At 43.9% G+C, this 22,055-nt stretch overlaps 1 protein-coding gene across 5 annotated transcripts in view; it reads right to left on the bottom strand.

The window, feature by feature from the left end:
• TRIO (trio Rho guanine nucleotide exchange factor) overlaps positions 1-22,055 on the bottom strand; it is a 357,836-nt gene that overhangs the window by 182,416 nt on the left and 153,365 nt on the right. For all 5 annotated transcript variants that reach the window (XM_085001718.1, XM_021077143.2, XM_085001720.1 and 2 more), the window contains exons 7-8: positions 20,723-20,914; positions 12,509-12,640 (exon numbers count right to left, since the gene is read on the bottom strand). In XM_085001718.1, coding sequence (XP_084857844.1) covers positions 12,509-12,640; positions 20,723-20,914 — 324 coding nt within the window. The remainder of the gene's footprint in view (positions 1-12,508; positions 12,641-20,722; positions 20,915-22,055) is intronic.

Raw genomic sequence — 22,055 nt, 5'->3', positions numbered from 1 at the left:
GAGACTTCAGTGCTATATCACAGCAGTTAACGATCAAAGTACAATTGAATGAAAGCATTCAGATTAAGCAAAAATATAAGAAAAGGTCAAAGGTGGAATATGAAAAGACAAAAAATTCTTTTTACATTTAAACATATGAATGATTATGCCAGATACAGCAGAAACAACATGCTCAGACTGGACAAAGAAGAGGACGATTCGCATAGTGTGAAGGGCTGTGTGTGAGATTCCTCATCACCATGGTCCTTCTGCTCAGACACTTCTGAATCTGAGTCTCCCTGGGCTACAGGAAGGAGGAGCACCCAGGAGCCTTGTTAACAGACACAAACAGGGGTCGGAGGCCAGCCCTTAGGACAGAGGAGAAGGGGGAGCAGGGGAGTGAAACAGGCCAAGGGAAGCCCTTTAGCAACCAAAACTGATGGTGAGCGAGAAGCTTGTGGCATTTTCTAATCTCCTCCTTTAATCCTCTTACAACTTAAAGACCTGCTGGAATAGAACGTGTTTGTTTTCTAACACCCGATTCTGAGACCTCTGTTGGAAGTGCTGGCTACTCCTCGTGAAGCCTGCCTACCAGCTTCCGTAATTAAAATTGAACTACGACATCAAGTTAGCAAAAAACTGAAGCGGAAACAAGCCAAGGTGATATAACCAAAGCGAACAGGAAAAAAAAACCAACTGAGCCACTGAGCAGTGTCAGGCACGTGTATAGGCAAAAACAGTGGAAGTGCCAGTCTGCAAAAGCAGGGAGGAAGCCTCAGGAGTCACTGAATCGTTCATGGGCACTTCTGATACAAAGATTGGGGGGGTGGTGCGCAATGACTGACTTGAGAGGAAAGGATTTATTGTGACAGATTCAGAGGGGCAAGATACCATCTCGAAATGAAGAAGTGCCCTGTGTTTTGTATAATCTGAGCTAGGCTCTATTTAACATACAAACATGACTTTTTTTTCCTTTTCTTTTTTTTTTTTTTTGCCTGCTTCTATCATAAACTGATTTTTCCAAGAATACAATTATCATGTTAATCATAGGAAGATGGTGCTTGGTTTTCTTCTGGAATTTTTACAGGAGTTACTCACTATTTCAAAATATCAGCACAATAATACCATTCTCAGCATTTAAGTCACCATAACACGATGGTTTTATATAAACAGCCAGCATCTGAATATCTGATTTTTCTCTTTTCTTATACATGTTCCTAGGAATTTATAGACTGAAACACATTTTATCAGAAATCACCTTTCTTTCAGCTCTAACTTTCACTGTACATGTGTGTAATTTATACGTGTACATATATAAATTTTTGTGAAAACAGATTATTACTCATACATTTTATTTCAGCAGACGCCATAAAATTTCAGTTAAACAATGGGGTACAGTATTTCTGAGGGCTGAGAACCAATACTCCAAGTTACACAGGTCACATTTGTACTGAGTCTAGGAAGAATTCCTTATAAATATTTCCCCTAAGTTTTACCTCTTATAATATGCACAAGTCAGGGAGTGTACAGCAGAGCATATGACTCGGAGAATGTGTGTCACAAGACTGTAGCTCAGAAGGTGTGGCAGAAACTGATAGCTGCCTCCCGGAAGTCCACTCACTCCACCTCTTTGACAGCCAAACCCCTACAGTCAGGATGGAAACACTGCAGCCATCAAACTGCATTTCCAGCCTCATTTAAAAGGAGAAGCCAACATACAGAAGTAAAAAGTGTTGAATGAGGCTTCCAGGAAAGTTGTTTAGGAGGCTGAGTATGTTCAGTCCCCCTTGTCTCCTTCTCTTCCCTGCTGCCAAGAACTTGAAGATGGCTGGAGCTTCAGCAGCTACTGATGACCTTGAGGCAACCTTAAGGCTGTCAACCCACCTGCTAAAAAAAGGTAAAACAAAAAGACAAAAGGATCCAGAGATCCTCTTACTAATAGAGCCCTGGAATGTAAGGCCTGGAACTACTACAACGGCAGAAAGCAAACCTCTCTCTTAAGCCACTGCTTTGGATCTTAAACCACAATACAAAATGACAAACGAGTTCCCTCTCCTATCAACTTTCCAAAGGCATCCATGTGACACCATTACTATTCTACTACCGAGACTGAGTAAATAAGCTGAGCAAGAATATCACATCTAATCCTTCTTGGATGTCTATGCCACTGTGTGACAGAGCTCGAGAGAAGATGTCATTACTGGGTTTAGAACCATATGCCTGCTCGTGGTGGAGGGGCGGTGAGCAATGCCTGAGAACATGGACACACAATCACCTTACTCCAAGGGAACACAATGAGCAAAGCTCTGCCTTCTGGGAACTCCTAAGCAGGGATTAAACAAACCACCTCTGTTGATGCTGCTGCTGGTACTGTCATTTGGTGGTACAGTGCGTGACAGGAGAAGTGCCTAGAAAAATCCCAGGCAAGAGAACATCTGTTGCACCAAAACTAGACCCCATGGAACACCAAAATGCAGGTCCATGTGTAGCAATTCTCCAATTAAACTTTCAGAAGTAATTCTATTTTATTTCTGTGTAGCTTTCACAGATTTGTCATTTTAAAAGATATTATTTAAGCTTATGAAGGATGCCATATATATTTTAATAACATTTAGCAAATGCCTTTGACTTCTAAGTATGGTAGTACTAATGTGGGGAAAAAAATTCTAGAATTTTATGAAGAGGACTGTCCTACTATACAGAAATAAGGATTTTTAAATGGTACAGAATAAACCAGGAGAAAATTAATGAAAGAAAAGACTGAAAATAGCAGCCCAAATCCAAAATTGTATCACATACTGTAAATACACACACACACACACACACATACACACACACATACAGTTCTGGATTTTTTAACTATAGGTAAGGTGAATTTAAACTATAGTTAACCAGGTGAACTAATCTACTTAAGTTACATGTTTTGTCTAAGAATGTGTTTTTAGCTTTCAGGCAATCAAACCCTGTCCCACAAAGAGACAATAGCTAGAAAAAAAGAAAATCAACCTCTATCATCAAAAAGGACTTAGAGTCCTCTCATGGCTCAGCAGGTTAAGGATCTGGTGTTGTCACTGCAGCAGCTTAGGTCACTATCGCTTGAGTTTGATCCCTGGCCTAGGTGTGATGCAGGGGTGGCCAAAAAAGAAAAAAACGAAGAACTTATACCTATCCTCCCTAAACTTTTTTGAAAGGTTGAAGAAGACAGAACACTCCCAACGACATTCTATGATGCCACCATCACCCCAGTTCCAAAACCAGACAAAGATACCAACAAAAAAGAAAACTATCGGTCAATATCTTTGATGAATATAGACACAAAAATTCCCAACAAAATTTTAGCCAATTGAATCCAACAACATATAAAAAAGATCATATACCACAACCAGGTGGGATTCATTCCAGGTGCACAAGGATGGTTCAACATACGCAACATACACCACATTTACAAAAGAAAAGTCAAAAATCATATGATCATCTCAATAGATGCAGAAAAGTCCAACATCCATTCATGACCAAAAATCTTACCAGAGTGGGTATATATATATACATATATATATATATACATACACACATATATATATACACATACACACACACACACACACACACACACACACACACACACACACATATATATATATAGAGAGAGAGAGAGAGAACATACCTTAACATAATAAAAGCCATTTACGACAAACCCTCAGCAAATATAATACTCAATGGAGAAAAGCTGAAAGCCTTCCCACTAGAATCTGGAGTAAGACAAGAATGCCCACTCTCACCACTGCTTTTCAACATAGTACTGGAAGTCCTAGCCACAGCAATCAGACAAACAAAAGAAATAAAAGGTATCCAAATAGGAAGAGAAGAGGTGAAACAGTCACTGTATACAGATGACATGATACTATATATAGAAAACCCTAAGGACTCAAGCCAAAAACTACTTGAACTGATCAACAAATTCAGCAAAGTAGCAGGATACAAGATTAATATTCAGAAATTGGTCACATTTCTGTATCCTAACAATGAAATATTAGAAATGAAATAACAAAAAATACAATACCTTTTAAAATTGCACCCAAAAAAATCAAATACCTGAGAATATACCTGACCAATGAGGTAAAAGACTTATATGCCAAGAACTATAAAACATTAGTCAAGGAAATTAAAGAAGATACAAAGAAAGAGAAAGATATTCCATGCTCCTGAGTTGGAAAAATTAATACTGTAAAAATGGCCATACTACCCAAAGCAATCTACAGATTCAATGCAATCCCTATCAAATTACCCACAACATTTTTCATAGAACTAGAACAAACAATCCAAAAATTTATATGGAACCACAAGAGACCCAGAATTGCCAAAACAATCCTGAGAAACAAAAACCAAGCAGGAGGCATCACCCTCCCAGACTTCAGGCCACATTCATCAAGACAGTGTGGTACTGGTACCAAAAGAGACAGACAGACCAATGGAGCAGAATAAAGAACCCAGAAATAAACCCAGACACCTATGGTCAGTTAATCTTTGACAAAGGAGGCAAGAACATAAAATGGGAAAAAGACAGTCTTTTCAGCAAGTACTGCTGGCAAACCTGGACAAATGCATGCAAATCAGTGAAACTAGAACACACCCTCACACCAGGCACCAAAATAAACTCAAAATAGCTGAAAGATTTAAATATAAGACAAGACACCATCAAACTCCTGGAAGAGAATATAGGCAAAACATTCTCTGACATCCATCTTACAAATGTTTTCTCAGGTCAGTCTCCCAAAGCAACAGAAATAAAAGCAAAAATAAACCAGTGGGACCTAATCAAGCTGACAAGCTTTTGCACAGCAAAGGAAACCCAAAAGAAAACAAAAAGACAACTCACAGAATGGGAGAAAAGAGTTTCAAATGATGCAACTGACAAGGGTTTAATCTCTAAAATATATAAGCAACTTATACAACTCAACAGCAAAAAAGCCAACGACCCAATTGAAAAATGGGCAAAAGACCTAAATAGACATTTTTCCAAGGAAGATATACAGATAGCCAACAAGCACATGAAAAAATGCTCAACATCCCTGATTATTAGAGAAATGCAAATCAAAACTACCATGAGATGCCACCTCACACCAGTCAGAATGGCCTCATTAAGAAGTCCATAAATAACAGCTGCTGGAGGGGGTGTGCAGAAAAGGGAACCCTCCCGCACTGTTGGTGGGAATGTAAGCTGGTACAACCACTATGGAGAACAGTATGGGGGTACCTTAGAAATCTATACATAGAACTACCATATGACCCAGCAACCCTACTCTTGGGCATATATCTAGGCAAAACTTTCCTTAAAAAAGACACATGCATGTTCATTGTAGCACTATTCACAATAGCCAAGACATGGAAACAACCCAAATGTCCATCAACAGACAACTGGATTAGGAAGATGTGGTATATATACACAATGGAATACTACTCAGCCATAAAAAAGAACAAAATAATGCCATCTGCAGCAAAATGGGTGGAACTAGAGACTCTCATACTGAGTGAAGTAAGTCAGAAAGAGAAAGACAAATACCATATGATATCACTGATATCTGGAATCTAATATATGGCACAAATGAACCTTTCCACAAAAAAGAAAATCATGGACTTGAAGAATAGACTGGAGATTGCCAAGGGAGAGGGGGAGGGAGTGGGATGAATTGGGAGCTTGGGGTTAATAGATGCAAACTATTGCTTTTGGAATGGATTAGCAATGACATCCTGCTGTGTACCACTGTGAACTATGTCTAGTTACTTAAGATGGAGCATGATAATGGGAGAAAAAAGAATGTATACATGTATGTGTAACTGTGTCACCATGCTCCACAGTAGAAAAAAAAAATTGTATTGGGGAAATAAAAATTAAAAAATTTAAAAAAAGGAAAAAACATAAAAAAGGAGGATTTATCTGCTATAATTTTTGAACAGATCAAACTGGCTCATTTTTTCCACATTCGGCACACTGTTTTCCTCAGAATACACTGCAACATATTACAAAGAGTAACATTCTATATATATATGAACTAATAAGCTCTGATACCTAAATGAGTAAAGAAAGATACAAGTGCTAAATAAAGCTTTAAAAAGGAGTTGAGGTTTAAAATTTTACTGTAAATAATGATTCCTAATATTTAATAATATCTAATTCCTAATATTTAAGAGGAAATTTAACTATTTAAAAGGTAAAACACTGGTCTGGTTCATGAATATTTACTTTTCATCAAACTGCACATAAGACCTGTACCTTAAGTTCCTGTGTGCCACCCTAAAAAAAAATTCTGCCAAACCTCACAAATGCTTGCCTATTCTTATTTCTGGAACTTGGCTCTCTACATTTCCCACTAAATCCGATCAAAGCTCAGAATCTCTAATAGGAATATTCTCTTGCATACAGAATGCTGCTCTGATCTACAGAAAGAGACTACTAGCTGGAGACTACTGCTCAAGGTTTCAAAAACCACCACGCAAGGACCAGGTATGTCCTGTGACAGGTCTTTCAGGTCCAAACATGGTGCTGTAGGTCTAATAGCCAGAGGACAGCATTTTCAAGATACAGGCAACTAGGCAAAACACACAAACTATATAAAGGCACATTTAGAAGTGCATCCACTCAGCATGTCATTAACAAATTGTGGTCTGGTCCTTCTTCAAAAGTTCTACAAATGGAACTGCACTATTTGCATCGTCTCAAACCAGCACTGTCTGCTTTGACTTCTTCCTGGAACCTGGCTCACTGTGGCCTACAGGGCACAGGCATCTGGGCTAAGCCTGGGAAGGCCTCACAGCCCCACCTCCCTCTCCAACACTCATGAAGTAACTCTCAAGTCAAGGTCCTACGAAAGCAGGGAAGAGTTGAGAAGGGGTCAGCATGAGCACCCAGATTACCCTGAGGTCGACACCCCTCAGCCAAAGAGGTGACAGCTGTGTCTTTGAGTCGGGACCGCAAGCCCATCTTAAGGCAGCTCCACAAAGAAGAAGCCACTGCCAATATCACAGGCCAATGACCGAGGCTGTGTGCTGGCAGCAGTACATTCCCTGCCCCCTGCCCCTAGGATGCCACCCAACATCCTTGCCTTCAGAGGTCGGGGCCCCCCTCCAGAGATGGTCCTCCTTCTGGCAATGCTCTTAGGAGGGAGCTGTAGAGGCTGCTTCCATTTCTTTAAGCTATGTGATTTCTTACTCAAAGCCAGGTCAATCCAACCATTTCTGGCTCTCTGACACTTCTACCTGGGATCTTCAGAAAGAGAAAAGCCAAAATAGGACCCAAACAGGAAACTGCTGGGATAGCCCAGCTGGTTAAGTCAGCTGTATGCAGAGAACACACATGTGCTGTGGGTGCCAGGTGGGCCTGACTTTCATTGTTGCTCCTGTGTGTCAAGCCCTGGCAGGGCCTGGAGTTCGCTGTATGGTCTGCCGGCTCTGATGCTGAGCCAATGTTGGCTACAGCACCTGCCCATCTCTGGCGATGCTGCAGTACTTAATGAGGCTTTGAAATAACCACTTTGAAGAAGCTGCTCTAAGGCAAGGTAGGTGAGCTGTCACACACCACAGACAGAATTTGGGTACATTTACTATCAAAATTAATCATTTTGCTGTTTGTTTCTCTATGAAGCTAATAATGCTCATCATGCCATCATCCACTTGGAAGGCACCTTAAAAAAGGAGCTCAACCAGCTGGGCAGGCAGCAAATCAGTCATTTCCACAAGGCCCTGTAGCAGTGTGCTGTAAGTCAGCACAGCTGTTAAACAGAGAAACTGATGCAGACGCTAAATCCTCAAGTCAGAGCCGGCCACGGTGGACGTGGCATTTCACTGCCTCTGCTCTGAGAATAGCCGCCCACAGCTGCCATGGCAAAGACCTGGGCAGGCGAGTGGACACACAGTACTCAGGTCACAATTCAAATAGCTTGGGTTTAGGTTTACAGCACAGCAGAGCCATACTCCTGTCATAAAAAAATCACTTCTATACATTTATGTTACTGAGAAAGTGGTGGGCAAGTTTGCTTAAAATAAAATGTTGAAGACAACTACTCGCCCTGCTGTTTCCAAGCTCCAGCTTATCCCAGATGTTAATGCTGCCTCACCCTCCTGTCTTCAACTACAACAGAGAGGACGAGCCCCAAACCCAGCAAGCTATGGCAAGCCAATGTTTTACAAGGTGCGGGTGTGCTCCTGTTGCTATAACACAAACAAGGACAGACATGGGACCGGTCTAATTAAAGCACAGAAAAGCAGTTGTTTGTGTCTTGGTGGGGGGAGGTTTCCACTGCAAAATTTTCTCCCTGGAAACTAGAAACCATAGCATATAAAGGAAAAAAAAAAAAAAAAAAACTATGGAAGAAAGGAAGGAAAGAGGGTAGAAGTAAGGAGAAAGGAAGGAAAAGCAGATGAAAGGAAAAGGAAAAGCAAGCACAGGCCCTGCCTGCAAATATTCCTCCTCCTAAGTGACCTGCATCCATGGCTGGGGCTCAGCAGCTCTCTGCCGGGTGAGTGCCTCCTGGGCAGGCCTGCAGCTCTCAAGGGCTAGGTAGGGAAGATCCCCCTGTGTGCAGGCTGTAAGACATCTGCATGAGAGTCCCCAGGTCATTAGGTCACTAGGGAAACCCATGAAAAACGAAGAGTCACTGTCTCTGTGGATAGAGTATAACCAGCACACTCGAGTTAGAAAACCCCTCATTTAGGAACAGGAAAAAAAAAAAAAAGAATGGTCCTTCCTTTCCCACCTCCCTTCCCCTAACCCTCCTGACACAGAGAAAATGATGTCAGACTCTGAGGCAGTGAGGAGTGAAGGTGCCAACAGGCGGCCCCAGGCTAGGCTTTCGAAGGAAGTCGGCACTGGGGGTGGTCAGAGAGGCCAGAGAGAATGGCTAGGGGATTGAGAAAACTGAGCAAGTGTAGTAACTGAACAAACAAGTTAATATACTGAGGATCAAGGCAACCAGGTCGCTTTGTCTGAGAGGGGATTTATAAACACAGAAAGGGAGAGGCTGGTATTGGATTAGAAACGCAAGTGCCAGAATGAACACGTGAGGTTTTACAACATAGACAGACACCAACACAGCAATGGCTGTAGATGGATGTGGATGGGTGAGTGGATGGATGGATGGATGGATGCGTGGACGGGTGGGTGGATGGACGGGTGGGTGGAAGGGTGGGTGCATAGGTGGTTATCTATATACACATGCTTCTTGTCACCTGTTGGCTCAGATGCCCTGGAGACACTGACATCCCACAAGCAAATAAGCACCCTTGAGCACCCAGGTCCTTGTTTCTAAGTACCACGCAACACCACAAGGAACCAGAACCTCTTGGTGCAAAGGCTAATCTCAGGGATGAGGCAGGAAAGGAACAAAGGCCTGGGAACACCTTGTTATGGGAAAAGTAATGATCAAAAATGATAAGGACAGATCAATAAAAAACAGAAAGGGGCTCCTGCTGGCCAAACCTGGATAAACTAGTCATCAAGACAGAGCACTAGGTTATAACCCACTGAAATAATGAGATTTCACAGATTCACACTGAAATAACAAATAAATAAATACATGAGGAAGAAAGGAATCAAGTTCTTCCTCAAGGAAGAAGGTCACATAACGAATAAGGAAGGAGTGATGCAAATAAGCGCCCACCATCCAATGGCATCAGAGTGGAGCTGATGCGGGCAGGACTCACCGTGGATGCTGAGGCCATGGGAGACGTCTGATGAGGTACAGACATCCCATTACATCCTGGAATCTCCCCACAACATGCTTATCAAAGACAAAATTTTAAATGGTGATTTCACGTTAGAGGCACTTACAGACACCCACCACATCAGGTGTTCAGGGTTAACACCATCAGTTGTGGGAGGGGTCAGCATCCTGTACCCCCTGCTGTGACACTAGGGTGGGGGGTGGGGTGGGGAGAGGGTTGTGGTGGTAGGGGTGCCGGCAGTCGGCCCACAAGGAAAACTTCATGGACCTGGAGGTTGAGAGTCAGCCTACAGAATGGAGAGCCTGTATTCTCTAAGACTGTCAAAGACATGGGGCAGAGAAAGACAAAGAATGTTCCAGTGTGAAGGCAGCCAAGGCCAACGAGATGTGTCCACTAATGTCCTGCATGCATGCTGCCGGGCCAGGAAAGAGAAAGAGCCAAGAGCTGCCACAGGGGGAAATACGAGTGGTCCATGAGGAGGCTACTCACCCTGTATCAGTGCTGATATGATGGCTGGAGAGAAAATGGGGGTAGAGTTCAGAGCAAACGCAGTAAAATGTTCACAACTGGGCAGTCAGTCAAAGAACTCTGGGGGCTCTCTGTTCTAACAGTTTTCTGTAGCTTGAAACGTTCAAAATTTAAATAATTTAAAAGGGAAAAAAACCTCCTTCTCTTCTACCAAAAACCTTCTCTATTTATCCAGTTCCAATCACTGTCTCATTGAATGTACTGCTCAGTTGCAAACAGGTTCTTCGGCTAAAAATTGTGGTTTAGGACCTCAGCCTGGGGAGCTGTTTACCTGCCACAAAATTATTTTAAATTATTAGCACCAATTTAAAATCTAATGAAATTGTACCATAAGTTACCTATGTTTCCACATCAAGGTGCCCCATTTTTAAAGCAGATAGTGGAAACACAGAGAGAATTCTGTACTTGGCTGAAGGGTCAGTCAAGTCAAGGATAAGGCCAGCAGCTGAGAACTGCAGCCTAGTCCTGCCAATCACCTTGTGTGTGAGCTACTCAATCCCATAGCAATCTGGAACCTACCACCGCAATTCAAAAGCAGCTGCTAATAAAATCATCAGTAAGTAGGTGAGTGAAGTCCTAGTTACACCACAGATAACAGGGTCATTTATTTGCTTTCTACGTTACAGGTTCAAATTAGATGATGCATGGAGATGGTATACTAGGAGAAAGATCTCAAAGTGCTTTTTGAATCACTATAAAAAAAAATTACAGATCTGTTCAATTTTCACCTTTACATTTAAAAAGCTATCACTTATACAGTTCCTATTAAACTATACAACCAAATTAGCTACCAAACACTGGATGCAAAATTAAAAGGCGTAATACGGAGTTAACTATTTTTAAATTCCATCTTGTTAAGCAAAGATGTGCCTAGAGAAACAAACACGTAACCATCAACTTTCCTGGGCAGGAGGTCAGACCACATTCTGGAACAAAAGTGACAGCATATCATATGTCCACTTAATTTACCTGTGGACACAACAGGGCCAGGAGACTTGGGCCCAAGGATGTGAGTGTGCCAGCTGTTTGGTGAAGCAGGATGTATCAGGCTGAAAAGCCAACGGCCAGACAGCTTTGGCAAGTGTGGATGAGATTTGAATCAAGGAAGATCTGGATCTAAATATGGTCATCCCTTACGGTTCTAGGACCCTCCATGGATGTCAGAATCAGTGGATGCTCAAGTGTCTTTCTTACATAAAACAGTGTAGATCAGTCAGTCCTCTGCCTCCACAATGCAGGCCCACAGATACAGAGGGCTGACTGTATTTCCTAAGTGTCTACTTTGTGCCCAGCCCTCTGCCAGGTGATTTGAGGTATTTCCCTATTGAAGTCTCACAGAATCTTTCACATCAGCACATGGTATTATGGATGCTCACAACAGATGCAGAAAGCAAGCACGCACAGAATTCCTACCCAGGAACCCTTGCCTCCAGGAACTTATTACCCCATATCATAAAGGCCAGACGACCATGACAAGGACAGAAGTGACACGCCTGGACCTATGCGTAGTGTCACTCTCAGCACAGTGGTGGCTGAGAACACAGAGGGGGCCTGCCTAGGTTCATGTCTCTGCTCCACCTCTACAGCTTTGATCAGGCACATGTCACCTCACCCCTGTGCTGGGCTTTCCTCATTCGTCATGGTGGGTTAGTAGCAGTACCTGCCCCAGGCTGTGGGCTTTGTAGCGATTACATAACAGTCTTACAACAAAGCCTGGCACAGAAGGAGGCAGAACATAAAGCAGGGATATGCTGAGTAATTAACTTATGATAATAAAGAAACACTCCACTCAGATTCCTAAAACAGTGAGGAGCTTTAAACATTTGAAAAAATAGCAGGTGCTTTGTAATCCAGAACACGAGGCTGCATCTGGTTTCCCTCTTTTCTAGAAAGTTTTTTTCAGGAAGATTACACTGAACTTGACTAGACTAAATACGTATTTTCTAAATACACGTAAACAACAAGATTAAAATTTCACCTATTTTAGCAGATGACAATCTAAGCACTTCCAAGAAAATCTATAAATGCCACAGGGCCATGAAAAGTCTAATCTCTGCCCTTGTCCTGTTTTACTTACCAGCCCTCATTCGCCACTGGAGTTCAAGTTACAATGAAATTGCAGTTTAACTCAAAACCTGTAATTGTTTTTAAGCTAGCTGAAACTCTGAGTTGTTCAGCTTTCGGAGCTATGACACAAAAATAATGTTGCTATACAGGTGACCACTCACAACCAGGTAGCGTGGCCAGGCAGTCTAAGGTGCTGGATTAAGTAGCGACCACTCACCTCAGAGTAAGCCAGGGTGATGTGCTCATAGATGCCCTGGTGGTGGTGGATGGCGTCCTCCAGGTCCTGCAGCTCGGAGGGAAGGTCCACCTCGCCGCAGGCTTTGCACCATGAGTCCACATTGCTCATGTACTTGGGAGATTGAAAAAAAAAAAAAAAAAAAAAAAAAAAAAAAAAGATTATGTCTATGAACAGCACTTGATGTTGAGAAGTAGCTATTTTTCAACAGGGCTTTGAAATAAGGGTGATTGAGAAAGCATCTGAGAATAGAGCATGGCTCAGCCTCCATCCCAAATGGCATTAATGAGAACTCTCAAACCAGGGTCCTGGACTCTGCCCTCAGCTCTGCTTCTGGCAGAACTGGGGCTGGGCCCAGGAACCTGCATTTGAAATGACAGCCTCCAGTGGCTGAGGTCCCTCCTAGGAGCACCTGTGCCCTGCATCAACTGTCCTGGGCATCCTGGTGAATTCCCCCATTCTACTCCTGAATCCTTGTTTCCAACAGCTCTGTGCTGCAAGCCAGGGAAGGCAGGGAAGCCTCGACACCTGACACCCAGCCCAGCCTCACAGCAAGGGTGCCACCCCTGGAGATGTGGTCTAGCCCCCAGCCCCCTGCCTTCCTCTCACACTGAAATGGCAGTGGAAGTTTCCTGAAGTCATCTACCTATCATCCAAGAGCAGAGGGTCCATTTTTCTACCTTTTCCAAAGCACATACAACACACAGAAATTACAAGAGACCGAGCAAAGGGGGCCTCAGCTGTGCCCACCGTGAGAAAGGGAGGCTGAGGGAGCCCACAGAATCACTGGGTGGGGGTGGGGGGTCTTCCCGCTTCACATGTAAACAGAAGAGTCTGGCCTGCAAGGTGCAGTCCCAGACCACTGATGCTGATCTCTCCTTAATTTCCTCCACTGCCACCCCCACATCCCAGGATTCATCAATAGCTAAGAAATCACTGCCAAATTTCCTAGGGAGATCCTATCAGCAGCAACCATCACCGTTAAGTGTCCGAGGCAAGCAGCAGAAGGGCCAATTAAAGACGCTAATTCAATTAAGCTAAACAGACAGCAACACATTTCCCGGGATTTAACCTCTTTTACTCTAGTTCCTTGTCATCTTTCAACTCATGAGGGAAGGCAGAGGGTGACTATTTAAAGCGGAGTACCTGACTCTGCCAGACAAGAAATGGGCTATAATTGCCCTAAAATAATTATGAGAATAACATCCCAAGGACTTACGACATTTTTAGGAACTTAAAATAGACAAGTCCCTCAAGTAATAACTGCTTATAAAAATCCCCTATTATTAACGTATTGGCTCAGAAAAAACACCTGTATGCAAATCTTAGGGCTTGATACCAATTCACACGGTATCACATGTCATCTGATAACATGCGGATTGTGATGGCTTTAAACATGACTGAATGTGATGCAGGCACGGGGGGGATGTCCTAACACCCTTCCCTGTGGTGCCTTCCCAACATCACTGAGGCAATGGGCGTAGTAATAAAATGACCTTAACCTCTCCCCCTCTGCAGAGATACATGTCTGACTACTTAAGCATATTTCTAAGTATTTCTGGGGTGGAGTGGTCTATAAATGCCAATCAGGCCAAGTTGATGATTACAAGTATTCTTGATCTCTGTTTTACTCTATCTTCTTACATTATTGCACTTAATGATTATTATTAAATTACTGTAAACCTTTTTCAAATACCAAATTGACTGAGGTTAACCATCATCATTAATAAATCATCGGGTCAGGTCAGCAATTAACTGCTCCTACACACTGGCCACAACAAAATTCCCAAAACAAAGCAGAGCAATATATTCTTAAGAAGAAGTTAGAATGCTTCTGATGTAACAAGGTGAATACAAGTTTTAGTTAAATAATACTTTACAATAAGCAGAAGTGTCAGACTAATATATTATTTTATCAAAATGACTACCAAAATATGTTCAACCCCAATTTTGAAGCAATCAGTAAAGAGAAACATTCAAGCAGTTTTATGTATGCCTTACAACTTAAAGTATCCTGAGGGATATTGATTGTGTTTCCCTGCAAAAATGAAGCCAGGTTCTAAAAACAAAGGGCAAGACGGCTTATAACACGGAAAGCTTGTGGAAAAAGGATTCTGCACATGTAAATTCACTAGGTGAAAATATCCCAATAACAGAAATAACCTGGCCACGGTTTTACAGGGACCTTTGCATGGGCACAATTTTTGTCTTTTATTTGAGATGGAAGCTCTAGATTCCAAAGGGCATGCGCCAGGCCCTAAATGCTCTCTGAAGGCTCAGCACCCAAAGGACCTGAATCCCATGCCACCAGAGCAGCAATCCCCACTCAGAGGGCCAAGGAAGAGGGTGTTAAACCAGCATTCCACAAAGAAAAAGCATCCTGGGGTCAAATTTGGCGTCCAAGTTCAACAGGTACCTATAAAATAGAACCTCCTAAAGCCTTTTGATATGATATGTGCACTGTGAATATGGGAAGGTGGGGGAATGCTGGTATGTCTGTTCAAAAACCACTGTGACCAGTCTACGGCATCCCCCCCAACACACACACACACACACACCTCACCATCTTAACAAATACGGTTTGGGGAACATGTCCAGCACATAGCCTGATACTTCATGAAGGATGACAACAGAAAGTGGCTGCTGTGCTCTGACCAGAGCACCAGCTTAGTCTCTGATGCTTTAAATGTTCCAATGTAGACCTAGATATGTGAACACACAGCACGTGGCCCGCCTGGGGATAGAGGCAGGAGGGTGCAAGGGAATTCAACGCTTCTCTGCGAATTCAAATCAAGAGTGTACAGGAGTTCCCGTCATGACGCGGCGGAAACAAATCCGACTAGGAACCATGAGTTTGCAGGTTCAATCCCTGGCCTCGATCAGTGGGTTAAGGATCTGGTGTTGCCATGAGCTGTGGTGTAGGTCGCAGATGCGGCTCCAATCTAGTGTTGCTATGGCTCTGGCACAGGTCAGCAGCTGTAGCTCTGATTAGACCCCTAGCCTGGGAACATCCATATGCTGCAGGTGCGGCCCTAAAAGGACAAAAAGACCAAAAAAAAAAAAAAAAAAAATCGAGATTGTGTATACATACATATATATTCCTTTCCATTACACAAGCATCTTGTTTTTGTTTTACTGCAAACCAATAATTGCAAACCAATAACCTATGCTTTCAATAAAGTGAAGCGACATTAAAATGGGAACACAATTACATTGTATTATTTGCCTTAGAAACTCAAAAAGGAATATTAAAGCAGTATCCATATTATTTTCCTATAAATTTCAACACAGGCTTATGATAAAATTATCCAGATGATAACTATGACATAGTTACAATAAATGTTACTTCTAAAATCTTTTAGGGAAAGTGAAATTTTATAAGAAAATTAATGCAAGTGCTTTGTGAAACAGTGTGCTATTACATTACAAACAAAAGACTGTCATGTACAAGGATGAAAGTCCCAGACGGGGCAAATCGCTCCTGGAACAGAACATAAGGGCAATGCCACCACCAGCCCCATCTACCTCACTGGGCTGATATAAGGATGAAATGAGATTTTGTGTTGAAGAGCTCTGTAAACGTTAAAGAGCCATAAAAATACTGGTTGTTATTTTGTTCTTGGCTATTATCAGATTATATGGGCCCTTACAGTCATGGATAAAATGAGGTGATCATATTTATGGCTCACGGTGAAGGTACACCTCAATTAGCATTCACAGAACTTCCTGCAGTCATGGAAATATCTATCCACGTCACCCAAGATAGTTCCACACCCTGTTGCTGAGCATCTGAAATGTGGACACCGTAACGAAGGATGTGAAATTTAATTTAATTATATTTTTTATTTCTCAAATTAAAAAAAAAAATTTTTTCTTTTTAGGGATGTACCTTGCGGCATATGGAAGTTTCTGGGCTAGGAGTCAAATCAGAGCTGCAGCTACGGTCTATATACCACAGCCATGGCAACACCGAACCTGAGCTGAATCTGTGACCTATGCTGTAGCCTGTGGCAATGCCGAATCCTTAATCCACTGAGCAAGGCCAGGGATCTAACCCACATCCTCGCGGATACTATGTCAGGTTCTTAACCTGCTGAGTCACAACGGGAACTTCAATTTAATTCTATTTTTAAATTGTTTTATTAATAAATTTTATTTAACTTTGTGTAACTTCAATAACCACATGTGGTGACTGGCTACCATTCGGGACAGTGCAGCTCTAACAATTTTTTTTGTCTTTTGTCTTTTGAGGGCCGCATCCACGGCATATGGAGGTTCCCAGGTTAGGGGACTAATCGGAGCTGTTGCTGCTGGCCTACGCCAGAGCCACAGCAATGCCAGATCCAAGCCGCGTCTGCAACCTACACCACAGCTCACGGTAATGCCACATCCTTAACCCACGGATCGAGGCCAGGGATCAAACCCACAACCTCATGGTTCCTAGTCGGATTCGTCTCTGCTGAGCCATGATGGGAACTCCTAATAATTTTTTAAATAGCAAAAACTGGAGATTTTAAGGTGTAGTAAAAATCAAGTCACTTTAAATTCTCTGATTTATAAAAAGGTAATTCTAATGCAATTTACTGTGGAAGCTTCTTAATACAAAGGGATATAACACATGATCAAAAAAGCTGGAGGCTGAAGCCCTAAACACCGTCTGCCTGTAAAATCACTAACAGTGTGGTCATGTCTCCAGATCTGCAAAATGAAGTTCTGATCCCACACACGCCCCCACTGGAGGAGGGTGCAGGAGCATGAATGGCCAAGACATCTTTGGAAGGCATGGTCTATGCAATGTCGTTCTCATCCAGTTTATAAGACGACAAGGGAATACAACACAAGAAACCCTCAGACACAGAGGAGCAGGCTGGGTGCCAGGCGCGCACACCTGCCAAGCCAGAGCTCCCATCCTTCCAGGCCGGCTGCTTCCTTTAGTAAGGCCATTAGACACAGGGCACAAAGTTGACACTCCGTCCCCCTAACCAGACTCTTCAAGAGAACTCTGGATGAGGTTCAAGGAGGTGGTATGATGGAAACCTGTGCTATGATGTCCAAGGTCCAGTCTTTCCCTACTGAGTTTATGAAAACAGCTTAAGTTGTTTAAATTTTTAAAAAAGAGAGGACCCTCTGTTTGGGAAAAGCATCTTTGAAACTTGTTTGGAGACCAGCAATTTCAGAGGACTGCACTAACCACTGTCTCTAGACCGCTACAGATCCTGGACGTGAGCTGCAGCGGCCTCCAGCTAACCTAGCTCGTTTCAGACTGGCCCCCACAACCTTCAACTGGCTCTTTCCAATCCTGTTACTACCGGTCCTGAAGTCAGGGGTTTTTGTAAACTGACAGACTCCTTCGTCTGTCCTATGTCTGAAGTCAAGGGGAGATTCTGTCACTAACCAAGGACCTCTGTTCAGTCCTGAGCTTTTCTTCCCCTTGGAGGGCTTGTCCCTATACCTGTGTACAGAGGTATAGTTATTATACCACTCCTTAAGTTTTGTTAGTATTTTATGCTGTGTTTCACACTGCACCCTTAAAGCTCTGTCCACATGTCTTTATTTCAAGAATCTGAGCATAAGGCATGGCCAGCATTGTCAGTGAAGTTTTAAGTGTTAATAAAATAGTATTACACCAAAAAGGGGAGGAGGGGACGGAGTTGACCTATTTGGAGATTCCTCTGCTGGACAAGTCAACTACTTACTAGGTGTGATCTTCTTTGCTGCATCTGAAACTCAGTGGAGGGGGAGATACACACTTGAACCTGAGGGAAGAGAGTGCTTTCCGAAGCTGTCCCCTCTGCATGCTTCAGCTGCCTGGCACAGGCGGACTGCCTCAGTCAGAGTCCCTCTGAGATGTGAGCCTTCCCCAGAAGGCCACTCTGCCTCTAAGGCTATACTGGCGTCTCTGGCCCCTGATGTGTACGGGGACCACATGCGCCGTTAGAGCTCACTCAGGATCCCAGGAAATTCTGTTCACAGATTCATCCAACTGAGTTTCCTTCAAATCCATAAATTACCACCATTCATTTTATCCAAATAAAACCCACCAGGCTCTTCCAACTTTGCTGCTGTTTAAAATTTTTGATAATAAAACATTAGTGGAAAACACCCCATGGCACTCACATTTCTACATTATTTTCAGGCAGTTCAGAGCAGCAATTAATCTTCTGGGTTCATTTGTAATTCTGAATCCTGCCATTATGAGAGATTTTCCCTACGTGTTACTTTGTTTCAGACTGTCCATCACTCCCCTCAGCAGCTAGCGCTATTGCAAACTTTTTTTTTTTTTTATTCCTTTTTAGGGCTGCACCTGTGGAATAAGGAAGTTCCTAGGCTAGGGGATGAATTGGAGCTGCAGTTGCCAGGCAAGCCACACACACAGCAACACTGGACCCGAGCCGCAACTGCGACCTATGCTGCAGCCCTGCATGCAGCAAGGCCGGATCCTTAACCTACTGAGCAAGGCCAGGGATCAAGCCCACATCCTCATGGATACTAGTGAGGTTCTTAATCTGCTGAGCTGCAACGGAAACTCCTCTTTATTTTTTTCCCCTATTGCAAATGTATTCACATCATCTTAACTTACCTCTCTGGGGGCCCCCTGCCAAGTGACACACCTCCAAGCCCTGGGGGCTGCTGTACCCATACTATGCTACCACTCCAAACCGCACCTGAGCAGCCAGGGCCGCATGGCTCATCTCCCACCCATGGTAATATCCAGGGAGCAACATCACCTGGACAATGACAGGGACCAGAGGCAGCCACAGAGAAGTGTTGACAGTGCTCTGTGCTGAAGAGGGCTCCTGCTACTTTAAAACAAACTGGTTTTGTGGGGGGGCTCTTGTTTCTCCTTTATCATAAAACTAGTTAAATTCATTAGATTAGTAAGCAGAAAAATCTTACCACTAAAACTTAAATCCCCACTCACAGCTTTCACATGAGGCTATTAAGATTTTTTCCTCTTTCTATCCCACTCTGTTTCCTCTCTTGCTTCATACTTTAAAGGTTTCTGGAGCTGAGATCACTACTGATTAGCATCTCATGCAACATTCCAGCTGCCTTGCTAAGATCCTGCCCTCCCTCGCTGCCTCAGCGGAGACTGTTTCTAGATTAAAAGGATACTATTTCTGTTTTAGAAGCATCAGTGCAAATCCCTATGAATGTAAGTTTTTTTTCCCAAAAAAATTATCCCTGAGGAAGCTCTACCAGTGTTTTTCCTGTAACTTAAGGTAACCATGTGTCTCCTTCCCACATGCCTTCCTAGTGGCTAAACGTTCCTGAGCCTTCTTCCTCCACATCTTGACAAGGTGTTTTACTGCCTGGCCTCCACCACTAGCTTCTGAGACACAAGCAGTTCACTTTCCTTTGCTGCGTTCATTCGGGCAGGTTAACCTGTCTGGAGTGTGGGGAGTGTTACCTCTGAGATAAGGTATCATGACCAGACCATCAGCAGATGAAGCCAATGTGAGGTCCAAATGCGTACAGTAATCTAACAACTGTGAGAGACCTTGCAGACCACTGACCCAAAAACCATTTTTCCAGCCCAGCCCTTGCTGGCAGAGCCTGCTCACTGCTGGGGAGGCGGAAATCCTAGCCCTGCCCTTTCCCACTTTCCCTCCTGTGCACCCCACTCCTGGCAAAGGGGACCGGGGGGAAGCCTGCTGGGCTGGAGCGACCTTCTGCAAATCATGTTGCCCTGAGAAAGTGACAGGAGAAGAGGCTGAGGGCCTTGGCGCTAGGGCTGCAGCATCCACCTGTGACCCAACCACAGGGAAAGGCCAAGCCAGGCCAGGAGCCCCCCAGCCCCGACAGCTCCATGCGGCTGGAACCCCCTATACTTCGCAACTTTCTGTTCTGTGAGAAGAGCCAACCCCCAGAGTCTGGCACTCCGTTACTCACACCAAAGTATCCTGACTGGAATTCTCAGGTGATGACCATGAGGGAGAAGAGGAGTGGGAGTAGAGGGCATTTATGGCACCTACTGTACAGAAGGCACCGTGCCAGGCACCCAATATGATTACCTCCTTCACACCATCAAACAGCCCCTTGGGTAGATCCCTTCATGTCCACTTCGCGAATGAGGAAAGTAAGGAACAGAGAGGTGGGGTAAGTTCTGAGGTTGCACAGCGGGTGGGGACCTGCCCCAGGCTGGGAGGGGCTGGAGGAGGAGGGGTCGGGGTTGGGACCGGAGCAGGCACTGACCTTCTCAGCCTTCTGGTGGAAGACAGAGGACATGTCCAGCAAGGTGCTGCGCTCGTCCAGGGCCGCGGCGAACGCCTTCCACTCCTGCTCCAGCTGGTTGGCGATCTGCTTGATCTGCTGGGAGGCGTAGTGGCCCGACTCCACCAGGCGGTTGGCCACCGACATGATGCGGTTGATGTTCACGTACACGTTCTGCGAAAGGAAGGAGAGAGGGCTGGTCGGGCGAAGGCCCACAAGGGGCGTCTTTCCAAGAACGTGGTGGTGGGGGGGGGGGGCGCTTTCAGAAACAGCCTGGGAACTTAAAAGTTACATTTTAACAGCAGAATCACCTGGCGGGTCCCGGGACACCTGTTTTGCTGTTTGGATTTCCGTAAACTCCAAGTAGGAGTTTCAGTTTCTATTTTTAAATGCAAACCTACAACTCAACCAGCTGAGAGAGAGGCAGGCACGGAGCAGTGGCACACAGATGCGAGTGCGCACGAAGGTCTGTGACTCACGTCTTGGCCTCAGAGCCTGAAAAGGGCCCAGATGGTAAGCAGTCACCCAGAACTTTGGGGACCCACCACTGCAGTTTGTAACTGGAACCCAGAGACCACAAACTATGTACTTAGCAACCAAAGGCTATTTTGTATGAAAACAATCTCTTCTTTCTATATAAGCCCAAGTCATCTTGCTGGTGCCAACAAAAAATCTTCTGTAAATGGATCCACATTCACCAAGGAATGTGAACTGGGCTATGAAGAAAACAATGCTGCGTTCAAACTTTAAATTAAGCTTTTCCACTCTGTTGACATCACTGTCTTCAACTCCATTAGTTTATTGCAAAAATAAGGGTGCAAAAGCATTTTTCTTGTAAGAGAAGTTCTTCTTTAAAGTTCCTATTATAGCAAATGCATACCTTCAACAAATCGCAGGTTGTTGTCCCTCAGGTAGTATCACTATTATTACTATTATTATTATTACTACGGACATCACAGCACTGCACCTGGTAATGGGTCTCCCCAGATCACAGACTCATCTTTGCTTCCTCCCACTCTTGCCCCTAAATCATATCTAACTTCCCAACCTGCCCCAAGGCCTCTACATTTTTCCTCCCTCTCCTCCCCTGTGGTCCTCTGGGCCAACCTCCCACTGCCTCCCACTCAGAGCCCTGCCTAAACCTCGTCACTGTCACCTGGTCTGCAGCCCACTCAAGAAAGTGTCCTAAAGAACACGCTGGTCCAGTCTTTCTCTGTAGCTTCATTTCTTTTCCTCCATTTCTGACCCAAATCCAAACTAGATGGAGTCACCTTTATCTGGGATTAGAGAGCCACAGACTCCAACCTCGGAGGTA

This window comes from Sus scrofa, chromosome 16, assembly GCF_054392235.1.
Source record: "Sus scrofa isolate SSC_HxYL_T2T_F1_AM1 chromosome 16, Sscrofa_HxYL_maternal_Yorkshire_Landrace_v2.0, whole genome shotgun sequence".
NCBI lineage: Eukaryota > Metazoa > Chordata > Mammalia > Artiodactyla > Suidae > Sus > Sus scrofa.
This window is presented reverse-complemented; position numbering and strand designations above follow the sequence as displayed.